Source organism: Centruroides sculpturatus, unplaced genomic scaffold, assembly GCF_000671375.1.
Source record: "Centruroides sculpturatus isolate CEXI.00-Female unplaced genomic scaffold, Cexi_2.0 scaffold398, whole genome shotgun sequence".
In the NCBI taxonomy this organism is placed as follows: Eukaryota; Metazoa; Arthropoda; class Arachnida; order Scorpiones; family Buthidae; genus Centruroides; species Centruroides sculpturatus.
The window spans coordinates 221,010-241,077 of record NW_019384660.1 but is presented as its reverse complement, the minus strand read 5'-3'; the positions used below and the strand labels follow the sequence as shown (position 1 = coordinate 241,077).

General features: G+C 26.9%; 2 protein-coding genes across 3 annotated transcripts in view; both read right to left on the bottom strand.

The window, feature by feature from the left end:
- Positions 1-1,216: 1,216 nt before the first annotated feature.
- On the bottom strand, positions 1,217-11,677 carry LOC111626546 (X-linked retinitis pigmentosa GTPase regulator-interacting protein 1-like). Of its 2 annotated transcripts, XM_023369956.1 has the most exons (11): positions 11,492-11,673; positions 11,300-11,389; positions 8,744-8,857; positions 8,521-8,659; positions 8,319-8,356; positions 7,985-8,030; positions 7,134-7,213; positions 6,866-7,058; positions 1,547-1,628; positions 1,375-1,465; positions 1,217-1,309 (listed from the first exon to the last, which is right to left on the bottom strand). In XM_023369956.1, the coding sequence occupies exons 1-11, from the start codon at positions 11,612-11,614 to the stop codon at positions 1,232-1,234; spliced, it is 1,074 nt and encodes a 357-aa protein (XP_023225724.1). In that variant the 5' UTR covers positions 11,615-11,673; the 3' UTR covers positions 1,217-1,231. The 2 variants fall into 2 exon arrangements, with proteins under 2 accessions (XP_023225724.1, XP_023225725.1); XM_023369957.1 differs by lacking the exon at positions 8,744-8,857 and having other exon boundaries at positions 11,492-11,677.
- An 804-nt stretch (positions 11,678-12,481) lies between these two features.
- The window catches only part of LOC111626528 (protein fantom-like), a 50,932-nt gene continuing 43,345 nt past the window's right edge, over positions 12,482-20,068 (bottom strand). The window contains exons 26-27 of the mRNA XM_023369929.1: positions 14,435-14,503; positions 12,482-12,712 (exon numbers count right to left, since the gene is read on the bottom strand). Of these exons, the coding sequence (XP_023225697.1) occupies positions 12,611-12,712; positions 14,435-14,503 (171 nt within the window). The 3' untranslated portion in view covers positions 12,482-12,610. The remainder of the gene's footprint in view (positions 12,713-14,434; positions 14,504-20,068) is intronic.

Genomic DNA, 20,068 nt, shown 5'->3' with positions numbered 1-20,068 from the left:
CAGAAAAATAAAAGGATGAAATTACAAGGAGAGTTTCAAAGTTCAGAGGAATACTACAGGATCAGTATATACCGGGTTGAGCGTCAATGTCGACATCTCTGGCGCTCCAAAATGTTTCAAATTGTTGCCTGAAGACAAGGGAAGACCAATCAATATTCATTATTTTACATTGCTTCTTCTTGTGTTTGTTCCGTGAGGTGTTCATTGTCCGAACATAAAAATCTTTCTCGAAAGTGTTTGTTATCCAATTTGTTCGTTAACCAATCACCCACTGTACATGCAGTGAGTTCTTGAAAGAACAAAATATTTAAAATGGTGCTTTCTAGAATTCATCGCATCTTACATGATTAATATTACTAGATGAATAAAACTAAACAATTTATTACTAATTGAAAATACTTCACAATTCTTTGCATTTATATTTAAATTATTAATTATATTAAAAAATGCAATTGGGAATTCTTTTTTTACAGTTTGTAATGTTTTATCATGATATTGGAAAACATATAAGTCTAAAAAAAATACAGCAATGTTTATAAAATAAAATAAATTTTTGAAGTGTTATTCATTTCCTAATACAAAAGTTTAATAAAGAAAGATAACAATATTCAAGAACTAAAATCCCTTCTAAAAATTTTGTGCACATATTCTTTTATGTAGTCACATCTTAGCTACTTTTTAATCTTAAAATAACATTTAAAAGAATGTTCCAGCTTCACTATTATTCGCTTTCAACGTCATTCATTACTGAAAGTATTTTATTTAATGAATAACATAAAATAATGGAAAATTTGAATAATTTGTATCAATCAAATCTAAATACTTATAAAGATTCATTCAAAAATTAACTAATTTAATAATCTGATTATTAATTACAATAAATCTTTGTTCAATAAAAGTGTACAATTTCATCAATGGCAATCATTTTTATAATAAATATGATACAATAAAAAATTTTTAATTCTATTTTATTAATGAGGGTTTTAAACAGATTTTTGGAGTATTGTGTATCCATTATTTGAAAATAATGGGTACACAATAACATACCTTTAACAAATATAAATATTCCATAAAATGTAAGAGATTTGATCTACCTATTCACATTACTAAGGAAGGATGACCTACTAACAGGATAATGATTAAAATACATTTACAAAAGAAACATCTTTATAGAAACATTCAAATATCTTTACATCTTTTCCTTTCAATAATGTTTCTTGTTTTCACTTTTTCAATTTATATAAATAATTACAGTACAGTACTTACTTTTAATTTCATGGTCAATAAAATCTTCTTCTTTCATTAATATCTATTATTAAAAAATAATTTAATGGATTATTTTTAATCAAAGTAATTTCAAGATTAAATACATACTTCTTTCAAATTAAAAAAAGAATATCCAATATCTTCACAGTCCATATCTTGGCGATCTTCAGGTGGTTCACTTACAACAGTGAACATTAAACTAAAATAAAAAAAATATTAGAATATAAATATTCATGTTTTATTTTAATTCTAGAAGATATCCATTAAGAATATATGAAACCTATTTTCTTCTTCTGTTTCAGACTGTAACATGTTCTTTAACTTTTCACGTTTGTCAGCATGGATGACATCAAAATAAAACACTGAATTAGAAAGCATAGTAATTAAATTATAGTAAAACTTAAAATTTTTTAAAAATTAAAATCAAATTAAAAAATAATTAAAACAAGAATACATTAATGGTAAGTCTACAAAGTTTTTGATTGGTAGTAACAATAAAAAATTTTATCATGAATAATACTTGAATGTAAAATTCTAGATTTTGATATTTATATACTAGAATGAAGGTGAAAATATATAGTTTAATTCCAAACATTTTTCTTATATTTTGATATGTAAAGCTCATTGAGCATCTAATGAAAACTTATATAATAAATGATTTTATACAGTGTTAAATATTTCTGCAATATTTTTATTATTGCAAGATTACATGTTTATTAAGAGAGATTGCTGACTATCAGTTTATATCATTTCACTCCAGCCAAAGGAGGTCAACGTTTGCAATGGAACTCCAGTTAAGATTTTAATGCTGCCAAGTGTTTTAGCAACTGTTTTTTTATTTAGTGTATATTTATTTGATCTATTTTTTAAATAATAATTTCTTACAATTTAAAAAAATTTTTTACAACTAAAATCTCGGTAATAATATATTAAATCTTAGCAAAAACGATATTTTTTATAAAAATTATATTAAAAACACTAGTATAATAAGATGGATATGGAAAATTATATTATTGAAGTTAATTTTAATCTAATTTGTTTGTTTGAGCATTTTATTTGGTATAAAATACAATAAAGTAATTAGAGTTTCAATTCAGAATCAATACATTTTTTTATTATTTTATAAAATAAATGTTTTATGCTATGCGTAACTATTCTTAGTATCTATTTAATTTTGAAATAATAAAATAGAAATACATTTATTATTTTTTGCGTGTGAAAGTAATGTAAATTCATTTATATGTCATTAAGATGCTACAATAATTTACAAATTTTTGAAATTAGAAATTTTCAACTTTAAAAATTTTTAAATGCTATTAACAAGATAATCTGACATGTTTTAGATAAGGAGCAGTTATCACCAGTCCTATGGGAGTACTTTTAATAGAGAATACAGAATAAAATTTATTGCTAACTCACTGCTTTTTTTTTAACAATGAACAAGTGATTGAATGTTTTTAAACATATCAATTAGTGTAACACTTTCTGACTTATATCTTGTTATCTCTAATACTTCACAAAAATCAAAGTCTTCAAAAGATTATTATCCAAATTATATAAATTATAAAAAGAAAAGAAAAGCAAATTATCCAAAGTGGAATCAATGCCAACAAATTTGCTTTTCCAGAAAGTTGTTAAATTTCGAAACAATGTTTCCATGGGGAGAAACCCTTAGCTTTATAAATGCCAAAAAAACTATCTGCCTTGGATATTCAGAACTAGTAACTAATAAACATACTTCTGACACAACCTAAAGATATCATATTACTGTTATGAAAGTTAACAGTAATATGAAAATTAAATTATAAATATTTTTAGTATTGTAATCAAGGCATTAATGAAAGAAATAATATGTGAGAACCTGGGTTAAATAGAAAAAATTTTTGCTTAATTTACAAAAAATATTCTGCTAAAACTATTTTCCTCATGATAGCAGGAACTGATTCCATTTTCCCACAGACTTGCTTCCTTGTCCAATGACGACACATCTCCTTACAGACTGTAGCAGGAACATAACACAAAAAAATCATTATTGGTCTAATTAGTCAACATTGCCTAAAAAGAGCATTGAAATTTAAGAGTAGGACCCCCAAATAAAAGAAAAAGACGACAGACAGTTCATCCGTCATCAAGAGTTGATCGAGATCGAGTGTTCACCCGATTGTGGATAACCATCACTGCTGATACACCATCTTTGTCGCCAATAGCCTGTGACCAAAATCCTATCCGCCAGGGCATCTCCAATGGAATAAACAGACAGTGCAAGAGTGAAAACTCCTCAAAGAACCTACCCACTAAAAACCTATTACAACCTGTCTATCAAGTGAAATCCAACCAACAACTACAGATATTTATCATTGTGTGCCCAGGTGTAAACTATCGCTCTATCTCGCACATAAAGACTCCTAATCTTAGGTGGAATTTAATGTGTAAATAAACGAGTATTTGTTAAGTTACTCTGTAGTTGAGTGCATTTCTTTCAGCCATGCTTTCTCTTGGATCTCCTCCATCTTGAATCTGAATTGCCTACAGATGCGACCACTTGTGCGAAAAATGAAACATTGCCATCATGACTTCTGTGTCCTTCCAGATGTAGCATCTTGGCTTGGTGCCAACCCTTCAGTAACAAATATAAAATTATTTTTTCCTGATATTGCTGGACATTTAGATAGGATTATTTAGTAGTAAACTTATAGTATAATGTTTTTATAAACAATTGATGTAAGCATTTGTTTTTGTTAATACTTTTCAAGTAAAAGTAATGACTTCTGCTAGGATGTACTGTTCAGCAAGAGAGCCCACATTGCAATAAATAATAATAATAAATTTTTTATTTAAGAAATAGATTAATTATGGTATATAGTATGTTATTAAACTGATTTGTGAAGTTTAGACTTCATGCCACAAAACTTTGTATTTTCAACTGAATACTGTAGAGAAGCAAAATCTACAAACAACAGATCATTTAGGATGAAGCAAAGAACTAGCATTGAATGCTACTATTTAGAACTATTACAACACTCAACTTATGATTTATAAATAAAATAATAATCATATACAGTAGTGAAAAATACATAAGTTTTTATATGCTTCAAATNTCAAACGAACTATTTTCAATTTGATCAATTTTCTGGAACGTTTACAATCGTTCTATAATCGAACCAATTCGAATTCGAATACAAATTCGAAAATTTTTTAAATCGAAATAGAAAACCACTTTCAACCACTTTCAGCCCCATATCTCCCGCACCCTTATAGCTATCGAGACGCAACCACCATAGTGCACAAATGGAGACTTGGGACTACTACCACATACAAACACCATTCATGTGCGATGTGTAGTTTTGGCTGAAAAGTGAAATATAGGGAAACACACGTCCATTTTTATATATATATAGATTTCTATAAACATAATAAATAATATATAAAGCTAATATTGTTTACAAAGAATTGTTATAAACTACAGAAACTGCAGTGAAAATTTTGAAGTGATAATAAATGCATGAGTTGAGCATTTTATGAGTTAGGGGCAGAACATTTAGTTTTATACACTATATTATATGTTATTGAAATAAACTAGTCAGGCCAATTTTTAAATTCACGTAACAATATTCTAATTTACATTCTACAGATACAGTAAACAATTATATCAAGTAAAGTTGGCATTTAATATGTGACTACAGGTATACCTTGACTTACGTTGTTTCGAGTTATGTCGTTCCAGATTATATGTTGTTTGTCAAAAAAGTATATGGAAAAATAAAAATCAAGTTTAAGTCATTTTATTCAACTTTATGTCTGTCCACCACAAATATTGAAGTTATAATATCACTAGAAAAGCATTTAAAGCACATAAAATCATATTAAAATATATACATTTACAAGTATGTACTGTATTTACAGTACATGCATTCGTAAATTTAGATTACTTTTTTCTGTACTATATTAAAAACTAAAATTTATTTGTTTGTAAGCTTAAAATAGATCCTTATTAACCATATATTATTAAAAATGCATTAATAAATAAAATACAGAACAGGGAATGGTAATTTATAGTTTAGCCTAGTGACAAGTAGATTTGGAGACAAGTAAATTCAACTTGCGTCGCAATTACCGACGTAAGGCGAGATATACCTGTATTTACATTAATTACTTATTATCATCATTCAAACAAACATGCTACTATCAATTGCAATCACCAATATAATTCGATAGATCTATAATTTCATAAATAACAAAATAAGAATATAACATTTATTAGTTTTTTTTTATTAATTAAATAAATTTATTATTAAGCAAATAATCAGCCTTTGACTATTTTCCTTCAGAACTGGAACAATCATTCAATGCCATATAAAATTTTATTAAAATTTCAGAATTTTAAAATTTAATAAATGTATAATTTTAATTTATCCTAATATACTAATGTTCATGAAAATGATATACTAGTCACTGGAATAACTTTTACTCGACTAATTACTGCACCTTTATCAGTAGGATTTTAGAAGAATGTTTTTGACCCATTAAAATGAGTTAAAACATTTTTCTAAAAGCCCACTGACAAAGGTGCAGTAATTAGTCTATTGATGTTTACATATTTTGTTTGCTTTTTTAATTTATATTAAAATGTGATAATGACAGAGATTTAATTATTATTAAAAAAATAATAAGTATAATCATTTTATTTATGAAACATATTTATATATCATTTAAACATTAATAATATAACTAGTGCTCTTTTTTCTAAAATATATGATGACTGAAAATAAAATTTTGTTTTAGGAAAAATGTAACAATATCTAAAAAATTGTTTAACATTACTAATTATTTACTTTTTCTTTATAAATGTATACATTTATACTGTAGTATTTTCCGAATATTTTTCTATATCTCTGTCTGCACTTTTTTCCCTATTTCTTGTTTTAGATGTAGTGTCAGTTGCTAAATTTTTCCCTTTTACAATTCCTTTTTAGTAACTACATTTTTACTTTTCCCATTCAAAATATTACTACTTCTCTACACCTTGTTTCTTGATTTCTTCACAAGAACATATTTGAGACAGACAATTTTCAGATAACACTATCTGTTCATTGAAAGATGGTCTCAACAAAAGCAGGAATCCTTATCCCATTTGCTTTCTACATCAGTTCCAATCAGCCACATTTCTTAGGCCAATAGAGTAGTCCAGTTCATTTTGTTGGTTTCTATCATGCCAGTCACAAGACTTCTCACCTGAATATATAGAGTTGGTTATTGATATTGAGAGGAAAATAGCCCTATTTATATCTAATCTAGAAGAAAACAAATTTTGTGCAAAAGTAGTTGTATGAAGTTTGTCAAATAAGCAGCATGAATATTTATTTACATCAATAAATCATAGTTTTGATATTTAAGAAGTCATAAAGCATGTTTATTTGCTTAAACTTAAATTAACTGTATCTTGCTAGTATGATTATCTGTAACTTGAAGCTTCAAAGTATCTAAAGGTTTTCTACATTATTTATTTAAATATAATATTATTAGATCCTCTTATATAACTATAGTCACAAATACCTATTTCAATATTCAGACTTAAATTATACATTTTAAATATGCTAACCTTTTCTAAAATTAAATATAATTTTTTCAGAAGAAGATGGCTTTGGTAGAGCAAATGGTGTTTCTAATTCTTCTGATGGATAATCCAGAAATCTATATTCAACAAATAACAGTTTCACATTGGGATCACTTAATACAGAAGCTCCTTCATAAAACTGAAGATGTGACAAAGTAATTACAATAGTATCATTACTCTGAAAATTTTAATTTTAAATGTTATTATAATAAAATTAATTTTTCATATTAAAATTAAAATAATAAATATTTACCCGTGAAGGAGAGCTTTTTGAATTTAATTTAGAAACTACAATATCTTCATTATCAGTTTCATCTGCTGATTCTGAATTAACTATTTAAAATATTAATCATCTCACATTTAATATATTTGTGATGGAAAATGCATATTCAATAATAAACATTATCAAATTATGTATGTACTGTACATATATATATTCAAACATACATACATAATTTAAAAAATGTATATATTAATAATTCTTTTTTAATTTAAATTATTATATACATAATTTAAATTAAGAAAAATAAATTATTAGAAACTGTGATAATCCTGTCATTTATTGTGATTTTAAAACAAAGTATATCTAGTTCATTATCTATTCAACAAACAAGTTTTTGATTACACAATCTTACATAAAAAGTTAAAGAATATTTCTAGAAATATCTTGAAATGTAATTAATATGATTCCAGTTTTTTTAATACCACTACATTTAAGCATCCAATTAAAATTAAAATTAAATCAGGTTTTATTATTTCCTTGATAAAAATTTTATTCATGATATGAAAATTTATGCATATATATTTATGAATACCATAAAATGTATGACATTAAAATAAAATTTTAGATAATTAAAAGATCACTTATAACAATTTTTTTTATTAAAGCAATTGAAGTTACAAGTATTTATTAAAGAAAATAAATATTTATTGTTATAAATAGATGTACTATTTATAATATTAAATTTTACTATAAAAATTTCCAATTTTTCATAAATATAAAGACTTTTATAAAATATTTTTAACCATTATAAAGTAGACCAAATTGATTAATTAACTGGATTCTTTTAAGACAGTTTGCTTTAGAAGAACAAATTTACTCACTTTCAAACGAAACTTGTTTGGAATGTTTAGGAGATTTGATTTCAACCTGAAATAACCATGATTTATGTTAACACAAATTTCTTTAAACTTAATTTTTAGTACAATTGATCTATTTATTAAGAGTTAATTAAAATAGAACAAAATGTAGTTGTGCAGTTGACATGAATCCAATTAGTTCAGATACTAAAAAAAGATAGCAATCTTCTAACAGAATGTTTCATTTAAATACAAAAAATTATATTAAAGAAATCAAAATATCTCCACTAATTTCTGTTGTCATATCTTTTCTATATTTTAATTGTTTTTATCTAAAAAGCTTTATATAATAAACTACCTTTAAAGTATTTCCTGTTTCTGTTTCTTTCTCTTTATCTGTTTATATAAATGAACATTAGTTAATTAAATTACTAAATTTTATTCTATTCCATAACAAAAATATTCATTATTGTTTTATATTTATTACATATGTATTTTTATTTATAAATATTTAAGTAATTACAAATAAATATTTATAAAGTTTTATAAAGATATCTTACCTACATATGAATCTTTTTTATTTGTATACTTGGGAGATTCTACACTTGGCAAAGTTTGAAGAGATTTTCGAGGCATAACTTTTGGTTTTTCTTTAACTGGTGTTAATTCTGGACTATTTTCTGTTTGTTCTTTATGTACCTTTAAAATTTCAATGCCTTTTAATTTTGTTTGTTCTAAAATGTATTTATAAATATATGAAATATTTCGATTCATATGGTTTACTTTTTCTGGTGATGTATTAATTGGATGAGCTGGAGATATTTCTTTTCTTTGATTAATTGTTGATTTTCTTTTATCATTACTTAATACATCTTTAACTGGTGATTTAATCTTTTTCTAATTAAATAGAAAAATATAACACTGTATTTAAATACTAAATTTAATATTTTAACTCTTTCGTTTCAAAATTTAACTTTAATTTTAAATTTAATTTTTTAAAAATGTTTATATACTGATAATAAACAAAATACTTTACTATTTTTGATTCTGTATTCAAATTTTTAGGGTTTATATTTCAATTTTACTTAACTAAAACTATTAATAAATAGTTTATTTATTTTTCTTTATTGGCAGCATAAAATCAGTTTTACAGAATATACATCAATAAAGTAGAGTGGTGCNTTTGTATGCAAAAATTACTTGGATATTATTTTTCTAAAAATATCGTGGGAATAAGGTAGGTTGATACAGAAACTATTTATCGCACATGTACTGTATATGAGCTTCAAAATAAATAAATAAATAAATAAAAATAAATTTTATCAAATGATGAGATCAGCCGATTAATTGTATCGTGTACAATATTTTATACCCCCAAGGAAAATACTGTAGGTCTATGGTAAAATCAATTTCGTTTTCCCACAGTTAAACTTCGCCACTGATTACTGTCGTGATAACTTTAACATGATCTTCTAATGACAGCACTTTGCATTTCTTTCGTTTTTCAGACAATTTTGAACAAACTGAAATGAATTTCCTTTGTTGTTAGACTAATTCATTAACACTGCACCTAATTTCAAAGGTAGGAGAAGTGCCTGAGGTGGGTTCGAACAATAGTTTAGACTAATTCATTATATTAGGAGGAGAAGACATTGAACAATAGTTTAGACCAGATATATTCGTGGAAGTGGTCACTTATTACAGTTGTTGTATGTTGTTTCAGACCAAAAATCGATGTCCATGGTCGTGTTACACAGGTGGTTGTTTAATACAGGTAACTTATACGAAGACTCTATGGATAAACTATTCAGTGCCAGAAATTTTTGTCTGTTTTGACAGGTGCCCATCGAATGCAGGTGGTCACCTAAGCAGTTGTCACTGTACTTGGATTCAAANTCTTTAATAAATGATCTTTGTTCTTTCAACAAGGAAATACTTTTATGTTAGCTATGCTAGTTATTTGATCAATTACAAACTAATTTGATAGTTAAAATTTTTTCTTTTTATTCTGTTTGAAATGCAAATTTTAATTTATGTTTTTAAATTAAATATAAGCAACATAAAATCTTATTAAAATTATTATTAAAAATTCAATTCAAAATGAAATTTTCAGTTAACGTTCAAATTAATGTGTCAATTTCTTTTATAAAATTAATTTATTACATTTAAATTTAATATTGAACAATAACAAGGTTTGCATAAAACTGAAAACGTTTTAAAATGTTTAAAATGATTTAAGTTTAAAAAAAGTTTTTACCTAATAGATTAGCTTATTTATTATTTTATAGTTTAATTAATTTAAAAGTATAAAATGATGTTTAATTATTATTTATAAAATATGAAAATTAAAAATTTTATCAAAATTATTTTCAAACTTTTACTTAAAACATAATATTTTTCCAACAGCATAAATAATTTTAATATAAAAATCCAAAACTATATATACTTTTTATACAGGCTTATTTAAACAAAAAACAGCATTATATAATTAAATATTTGTAAGTTCAATCAATAATTTGTTTTAATTAATTTGTGATATATGAATCAAAATAACCTGTAACATATGTGTCACCAAAAATGGTTTTTGGTAATAATTCTCTCTGACAATCACAACTGTCAATCAATTTATCATCATCCATAAGCTTATGAAAATACTTTTCATTTTTTATTTTATTTTTTCAATTCTTTTTAAAAACAATGAATTCATGAGTATAATTAAGTCTCAGTTGTCAGGATGAGAGATGCATCATTCCCTAATTGATTTTACCTTCTAGCATTACTATACATTTTCATATAGACAAGCAAGTATCAAAGCAAGCAAGCAATATGTATCAAAGAAAAATATAACATACCAGAGGTATAAACTCACATAATCCTACTTATGTGAAATATTAAATTGTCTGAGCCAAAATAAGCACTTACAACAAAGATATTTCTTATTGCTATAACATATATAACATTGAACATGTATTAAATGCATACATACAGCTTCACTAGACTAAGATAAATTATTTAAAGTATAAAGAAAAGCTGTATTTTATTGAACACAGATTTGATATGCTTTCGCCATTATATAGAAAGGATATATGTGCCATGGTGTTACTATTCATGTGAAAAAGAATTTAAAATTTAAAATATTTAATTCAAATTATGAACTTTGTTTATCTATTAGTAAATTATGGTGACTAATAGATACAGTTTTGATTTATATGCTATAGACCAACAACAAAAATTAGATTTGGATGCATGATACTCCTGGTCTATACCATAATAATAAAAATAAAAGCAAAAAAGAGAAAAAATTTCTCCATTTAAAAGTTATTCAGAAATCTTACTCACCATAAATGAATCTACAATATTTTTTTGAAAATCATATGCAGAATGCCAATATATTGCAACATCTATTGTGCCACAATTTTTTCCATCTGTCTATTAAACAATAAATTTAATTAGATAGAGTACCTTCATTATTGTTTTATTTATGGATCAAATATTTTTAAAGTTAAAAATTATTTAACAAAAATCAATTACATTTTTTAATTCATATATCCCTTGTATTGGTTTGTTCTGAGTAAGAGGAAAAAGTGAAATTTGTGCTCTTCCTAGATATGAAGATGGCTCTAAATCTGTATCATCAAATACATATATTTCCATATTCTGAAATAAATTTATAAAAATTTCTTATAATTAAAAAAATAATAATACATTATATTTAATTTAATTCTGCTTGATTTTAAATATATATAAATTATAAACCAAATGGTTTCATAACAAAGCCTTATTGTTTTAGATTAACTGAAGTTATAATTTCAATGTCTAGCCACACAGTATTTACATTTGAAGAAAGATATTGAAGTCGTNACTGTACTATTTTACATGCGATTTTTTGTTACGTTTAGTCTTCATTAAGTACTTAAGTGTATTAAATTAATAACATTTCAGACATTGTTATAAATATTTTTATATATTTTATAACAGAAAAATTATAACAAAATATATATAAATAAAAAACAAAATTATAAAGTTTCCTATTAAAACTTCATAATCCATGACTCAAAAAAGAAGACAAATTGGTAATTTTTAGTGTATTGTTTAATTTCAATAATATTTTATCAACCTGTAATTATTACTGAAACTAAATAAACAAAATTATACTAAATAATTATCTATTTAGCATAAACACAGTGTACCTTCAATTTTACAAACTAATTTGGGGAAAGGGGTGTCTGCCATTTCTGAAAGTTATTAAATCAAATTATTATTATGACACATAAGATATAAATAACAGAATAATATAATGTACTGTACAGTACATTGAGTAATTTATACTCATTGATTGTCAATCTAAGCCTTTTTAACATGCTCTATTTGCAAATAAAAACAATTTTAAATATTTACTATGGAACAAATTTTTGTCCATTAAATCAGATTATAAAATGGATTAAAGCAGAGCACCAGGAGTGTACTGTATTCCTCTTAGGAATGATAGATTCCAAAGGGACTTAGTATATATTGGCTCAACTATACATTCAATATGTAAAAGGGTACATGAACATCAATATGATCTTGTTAACAACAGGCATACCACCGCCCTGTCCACAAACGCCACAGACCTGGAAGTACATGTGGACCTCCAGAACACCAGATTAATTAGGCATGTCTTTCAAATAGACCATATCCGCTTGGAAAATTTATAAAGGCAACTCTATTAACTTTAAAGACTGCGAGATGGTGGCGCATGTGTGGAAGTACCTGTAAGAGAAATTCGAACAAAGTCAATCAACCACATGAATTTTATATATTCAAAGTTTAAAGTCAAGCATCATTGTTCTAACATTCCAATTTTTGGAAGTCAGTTTTGTTAAACACCTGAGGCAGGCCTTGGTGAAGACCGAAAATGTTTGAAAATTACGTTAAAGTTCAATTACTGGTTATAAAGGGATTTACTATCTTATTTAATCAATATGTGATAGTTAAATGATTATATCATATATAACATATTCAATCCAACTCAAATAAGTAATTAAAAAATAGCATTGTTACTATAATATACAGTGGGTGATCGGTTAACAAACAGTTCAGGTAGCAAACAAATTGGATAATGAACACTTTCGCGAAAGATTTTTATGATTGGACAATGAACACATGTTCAGATAACAAACACTTTACTGAACAAACATAAAAAGAAGCAACGGAAAATAACAAATACCAATTGATTTTCACTTGTCTTCAGGTAACAATTCAAAACCTTTCTGAGCGCGGGAGACATCAACATTGACGCTCAACCCAATACCAATCAGATAGTATTCCTCCAAATTTTGAAACTCTCCCTCATAATTCCATCTTTTTGTTTACCTTTCTGACAAATAATTTTTTATAGTCTTTGCATGACTGTTGGACAGGCACTTGTTAAGTTTTGCATCGAGTTTATTTACGAAACTTTCACCGTTTATTTACGAAAGTAAATAAACAATGAAAGTTTAACTGTCCCATCAGATATTAACATTTTAATTCCAAATTTCAAATTTCATCCAGGCCTTTCATTTAAATAATTTTTCGTGGGCTAATTGATTTCTGTTCTCTGAATTTTTGTAAGTGCTTTTCTGAACTTTTTATTTAAAAAAAAAACTGATATTATGGAGCCTAAAAAGAGGAGTGTCAAGAACTATGCTCACCATAGAAACCAAGTAAGAAATAATAGCCAAGGTAGAAAGTGCACACAAGTTGTCTGATGTTGCTAGGCAGTATGGCTCGAACAGGTCTACAGTAGGCACAATCTTAGCTATGAAAGATATATCAAGAAGTCTCAAGCTGCTAATGGAGTAATAAAAATCACATCTGTAAAATAAAGAGCATTTTAGAGCTCATAATGGAACCTGAAACTGATCTGACGACAGAAGAACTCCAAGAACTCTCAAATGAAAAATACCAAGAAACTCAGCGAGATGTGTTTCCTTTTGAAAAAGAGGAAGACAAAAGAGGACCAATGTCAACATCTGCTACTAAAAACCTTTTGGAGAAGTGGGATGATGTCAGAACAACGATCATCTAAGTGGCATCCAAACCAGAATACGGTTAATGGGGTTGGGATCTCTACAATTACAACACTATTAATCACTTCCGAAAAATCCTGAAGAAAAGAGTAAAGCAATCGACATTGGACAGATTCTTTAACACCCACAAACGAAAAAAACATAACTAATAAAAATGCAAGACTGCATATATATGTATTTTTACTATTACATATAAATAAACATAGTAAAAAAGTATAAATTTTTTATTTTTTGTAGTCTCCGGAACGAATTAATCAAATTCCCATAAAAACCTATGGTAAATCGATTATCGGTTAATGAACAATTCGGATAACAAATACTCTTGGAATGGATTATGTTCATTAACTGATCACACACTATTATTCATTATTGTATAAATTTAGTCAGTTTATAAATATAATCTGAATTAAAATATACTTACTAAATCAGCTGTTTGTATTTTATATTTGTTGGTTCCATATGCAATATCATTAAGTTCTCTTTCCAATTTCTGAGTAAAAATAAGAAAAAATAGAATAAAACTGTTGTGTAGTTTAAAATTTTATTTTACAGTAACTAAGTTATATTAAATTTTCATATATNACTTATTAGAACATAAGATAATAAAAGTTAATCCCATTTATTTATTTATTTTATAAATTTTTCTAACTTATTCATAATGCTGATAAAAATCTTAAGACTGAATAAATGAATTTTTATATATACAAATCCAAAGTTTAAACAAATTTTTGCACTATGCATTATGAAAGATAAAAAATACAGCGTAGTTAGGAAGTAAGTTAGTTCCATGATTTTTGTTTCATTTTACTTTTATTGCTTTTATTTGGGGTATTTTTCTATTGTTACTTGGGGAGACTCATCCTGTCTATATAGTATTGCCTGTTATACTTTTTAATAATAAATATAATGAAGAACAAAGAATAAATTGATGGGTGGATAGTCAAGACAATTAAGGTGCCAACCTACTGGCTTTGAGTGCCACAGGATCAAATCTAAGTAATCAATCCAAGAAAATCCAGAAGCTGATATGTCTTGGATATGTCAGACCTCATTCTTTACCCCCCAGTTGCTCTCATTGTGAGCCTGGTCAAGCACATGATGGTATAATTCAAAAGGGACAAAGAGAGGGAAAGTAAGGAAATTTGCATTTAACAAAAAAATAAAAAGTTAGCACAGGTACAACAAACACAATCAATAATAATTTGTGAAAGTGAATACTGATTGTAAACAATTAAATTCTAATTTTTTTAATCATTATTTTTTTTTTATATTTAGTTTTAAGATTTTATTTATTCCAAATAAGAAACTTTATACACATTTAGTCTAGATGACATTGCTCTTAAAAATATAGTATCTCAAATTAACTACTTTTCAAAACAATTTGAGATTATATTAAAAAAGAAGTTATCTTAATCAAATTGTTAAGAATTAATAAAAAGAAATGTCAAAGACAATGGTAGAGATATTTATTTATTTACTGCAAATGAGTAATTATCATTTCAATATACAATTTTTCAATAATGAAAAATATAAATAAGGAAAACAGTACAAAGTAATGCAACATCACTTCAAATAGAAGAGAATAAAGCATGAATGATAAAATAGAGTAATGAGTCTCTCTCAATAAGTATTGAGAAGTAAAATTTTTCACGAGATGACAAGCAAGCAGTTATTGAAATGAAAGAATTTTTTTTTTCAGTTTTTCATGTATCAACTTGTAAACAATAGTTGTAAAAATTAGAATTTAAGTTTAAATTGTCATTCTTGTTTATTGGAAACTTTAAGAATAAGTTATCTCACAATTTGTATTAATAAGTAAAAAAGTTTATTAACATTGATATCCAATCACTATTACAAATGTAATTTCTTCTGTTATAAAGCATGTTTCTAATGCAAACATTTGTTCATATATGACAGATAAGTAGGGAATTAAAAAAAAAATCACAAAAATGCAAAATCATGTTAGTTCATATACAATTTTTACAAGTTGACACTGCTTTGTAATATCAAGTAATACTACATAAATAAAAAAACTCACCACCTAACTAAACATAGTTCCCCACAGAATAATACACAAAATCCACATACCCCCCAGTTTACTTATTTACCTTGTCCAACAAATATGTTTAGTGTTGTTCTCTTGAATTTGTGCACTTTTCTTGATACAAATATTTAATATAGTATCCCAAACATTAGTCAGAATCGTGGTTATAAGAATTCACATAATGAATAAAAATAAACTAAGCACTGAGGAGTTTGATATAATAAAACATTTTGTAGGACTGTACCAGTGGTGGCTCTAATCTGGAATTGCTAATTCTCGAGTAACAATTACTACTTTACATAACAAACTATTTGTATATACTGCATTCATAAAAAATATTTTTTAATTTAATTAAAATAAGTGAATTGAAGATTCTAAATTTTTATCAATTTCATATTAATATAGAGTACTCTGCACTTCTGCTCTAATCCATTATCTATCATGCTATGCAAGCATACAACTGCAATAACACTGCTAAATAGTGAAGTGCTGTCTCAAGCATTTTCATCATATAAAATGCGGAGGAAAAACACAAAGGGCTGTTCTCTGAGTAGGAAATCACACTGCACTCTGTTTAACAGTGCTGTCTCAGTAGGGCCCATAGCACACACCTGCCCTAATAGAATCATTTTTGTTTGGTACTGGTTTTGATTAAAAACAATAATTTTAATTGTATATAATCAGTTATGTAATTACAATGTAATATAAATCAAGATGTTATTTTGCAATTTTATTTTTCTTTGAGGGTGATGCAGTTCTGCAGTGCTTATCACAAGCTACCACTGAACTGTAAAATTTTTAGAATTCTGCCCTAACTCTATTTTCCCTATAAATCCTGTTATTTTTATTCTGTGAAATTCCACAAAGTCACATAGAAGAAACAATCGTAAATAATCTTGATTTACTAAACTTTTGTAAGGTGTATAGAATTTTTCAGTATTAATAAATAACCAAGTTAATTTTTTGTGCTTTTTATTTATTTAAAAATTTAGATAATCTAAGGATTCATTGTTTCTGCCAGTTATGCAAACTGATTCATACTGCAAAGTCCAGATATGACATTCATTCAAGTTCCATTAGAGTTTTAGATAAGTGGTATTATATATGATTAGACATACCTAGAATGTATGTAAGCAGGGGCACCCATACACTGAGGCACATGCCCCATTTTTGTCTGGGTAGCCCTTTTCCTAATCTCAAGAGGGACCCAAATTTCATTATCAACAAACAACAGAAAATTCAGGACTTCTAATCTATTCTGAAAATATAAAAGAAACTAATGAATGATTTGCTCATTGTCCCATGTAACTATTTTATATAGTTATTTGTTCATTGTATGTTTACTAAAATCACATTCCTTGTTTTCGAGGCCACGTTAGCACTGAATGCAGCTAGTACCACCATGTAGGAGAGCTGATCCAACATTGAATCATTGATGCTCCTTGCATAATGTCTGAAGCTTCTTGCATAATGTATGGTGCTCTTTTTTATAGCTTGTGCCCTCTCTTTTTGATAGTCTGCAAGTGCCACTGTATGCAAGAATATGATAAGAATTTTTATATATATCACAAATTAAAATAAATAAAAAAATTGCTTATTTGTTCCTGATAAAAATTTGCTTTATCCAATATTACACATAGAATATTTCTACATATTCCAAATTGTCAATCTGAAACTAAAATTAATGACATAACATATTACACCAACAAAATCAAAATAACAATGCAGAAACTTCCAGAAGTAGCAGCAGTATAGTCCTAATAACTTCATATATACCTAGTTTAAACGATAACATAACAAACTAAGGCAAATTAGAACCATTAAAAAAAAGGTTAATTTCCACAACTTTCCTATTTTTTTAAAAGAATCATTATAAGAAAAAAATGTCTCTAATTGTTTACATTTTTACATCATAGATAAATATTATATCTATTGCACAATAAAGAAAAATAACTGTAAACTATTCTATTTGTTGTAATGATAAAACCAATCCTCTATTGACTTCATAGTATTACTTTATGATAATTCTCTCTAGGGTAATTGTACATTTTAAAGACATAGTTTGATCCATTATATCTTAGCCAACAACTCTCCTGTAAAATGTCTAAATCCAACAAAAGTTACTCAGCAGGAAACTTAAGCACTGTTTCATTTATTATTGCAAAGTAAAATGTCATAGTATGTGAATGGAAATTCCTCATTCTTCAATTTTACAACATTGTGAGAATCAGGATTTAGGGGCCCATTTTTTAAAAGAAATTAGCGATAAAACATTTTATTTTCGAATAAAAATTATTTTATTTTGGAGAGAAGATTTTAACAAAGAAAGGATGTAACAGTTGTTTCCGAAAAAAAAGGAAGGGAAGTTGAAGTTCCTTTAGACAACCAACTTGCAAAATGATTCAGATGCGGCCTTTGCACATGTTACTTGGCCACCTGAAGAAGCCGCTATAAAAGGGCTCTTTCCCACCATTCGAGGCAGTTCAACGAGGTATGAACATGCCATAGGAAGCAGTCTATCAAGAAGGGAAGTTTATCATAGCATATAGAGAACAGCCACCTAAGAAGTTGGCTATATTTTACTAGTGCATACACAAATGCTATGATTCCAAACTTCTCCCATATCCCGAATGGAAAGATAATCAAAGGAAAAAATAAGCTTCAATTTGTGAAGGTAGAATAAAATGTTAGATTGATGTAAACTCTCTCTCACACATATAGGTTGATACAAACAACATCGCTAGACCCGATACATAATAAAGCTAGACACCAACCAAATGCCGAAATTCTATCACTTACCTCTAGAACCAAATTGGTTACGTAATTCATTTAGTAATTAGCCTTAAACTAGCCCAATAGAATTTCGGCATTTGGTTGGTGTCTAGCCATATAGGTTGATTTACATTGTTAGATAGTTGATTGATCTCTTCGCGAGATAGGTTATTGTAAATAATAGATATTTGTAATCTCATCATTTGTATTTTTATTCATTTTCTTTTCATTAAATATTTTGTTATGTAATTTAAATATGGTCTCATTAATGTCTAAAATTCATGCCTATGTCCACTCCACTTACCCATGTCCCTCCCACTCGATATTCCTCTAAAAATTAGACATAAGTGTGCTTAATGCTATAACTAAGCTGGTGTCAGGAAAACAACCTCCAGGGGACCTTACGAACTCTTGGTCTTAAATAAACATATTAGGAAGTCATCCATTGACAAAGAGGTTGGATCGAAAGATCTAGTGCAGAGTAAGTAATCATTGGGATTTACTCTTGACCCCATGCATATCTCACAACATTGTAAAGCAAAGTATGTGTCTTAGTGGTTTAGTTGAGTTAAACACACAAAAATCAGACAATGTTTTAGCAATATCATCCATAACTGCATAGCTTAACAACTCTTTTCAAATAAAGTACAGTTGACCCTCCTATAATTACGGTCCCTATAATTACGATTACTATAAAACTACGAAAAAATTGTGACCGGTATCCGTAAAAAACAGTAAAAATTCCCTATAATTACCTCAAACGTCATCGGGCAGCCAAACTACTTTCCCGCCGTCCGTAGCGCCACACTACAGAGAGATTTCTATCGTCTGGACAGTATTACATAAATTAGGTACTGTACATATAATTATATATTAATTATATATAAATTAGGTACTGTATATATAATTATATATTAACTTATTGTAACTTTGTTATAATTAAATATATAATTTCCGCCGTCTAGCGTGGCGCCACGCTACGGAGATTTTTACGCTAACTATCGTCTGTCAGTATGTAAATTAGGTACCGTAAGTCTAATACAGTACTGTAATTTTATACATTTCTTGTGAAAGAAACATTTCTTATTCAACGGCGATTAAAATTATTTATATTAATGATGTCTCCGAAGTTCTACGAAGTTTTCACAGAAAAATAAGTTGTTAGAAATCGGCCGCTCTTTGCTGAGCTGTTCCGCGACGAAAACAATGTTGAGCAATGGCAATGTCGAATGGTGACAC

Coding starts and splice junctions, on each gene's coding strand:
- LOC111626546 (XM_023369956.1), bottom strand. CDS start 11,614: ATGGAAATATATGTATTTGATGATACAGATTTAGAGCCATCTTCATAT. Junction 8,660..8,743: donor TTAATACATCACCAGAAAAA/GTAAACCATATG, acceptor GAAATTTTAAAG/GTACATAAAGAACAAACAGA. Junction 1,466..1,546: donor GAAACAGAAGAAGAAAATAG/GTTTCATATATT, acceptor TTTTTATTTTAG/TTTAATGTTCACTGTTGTAA.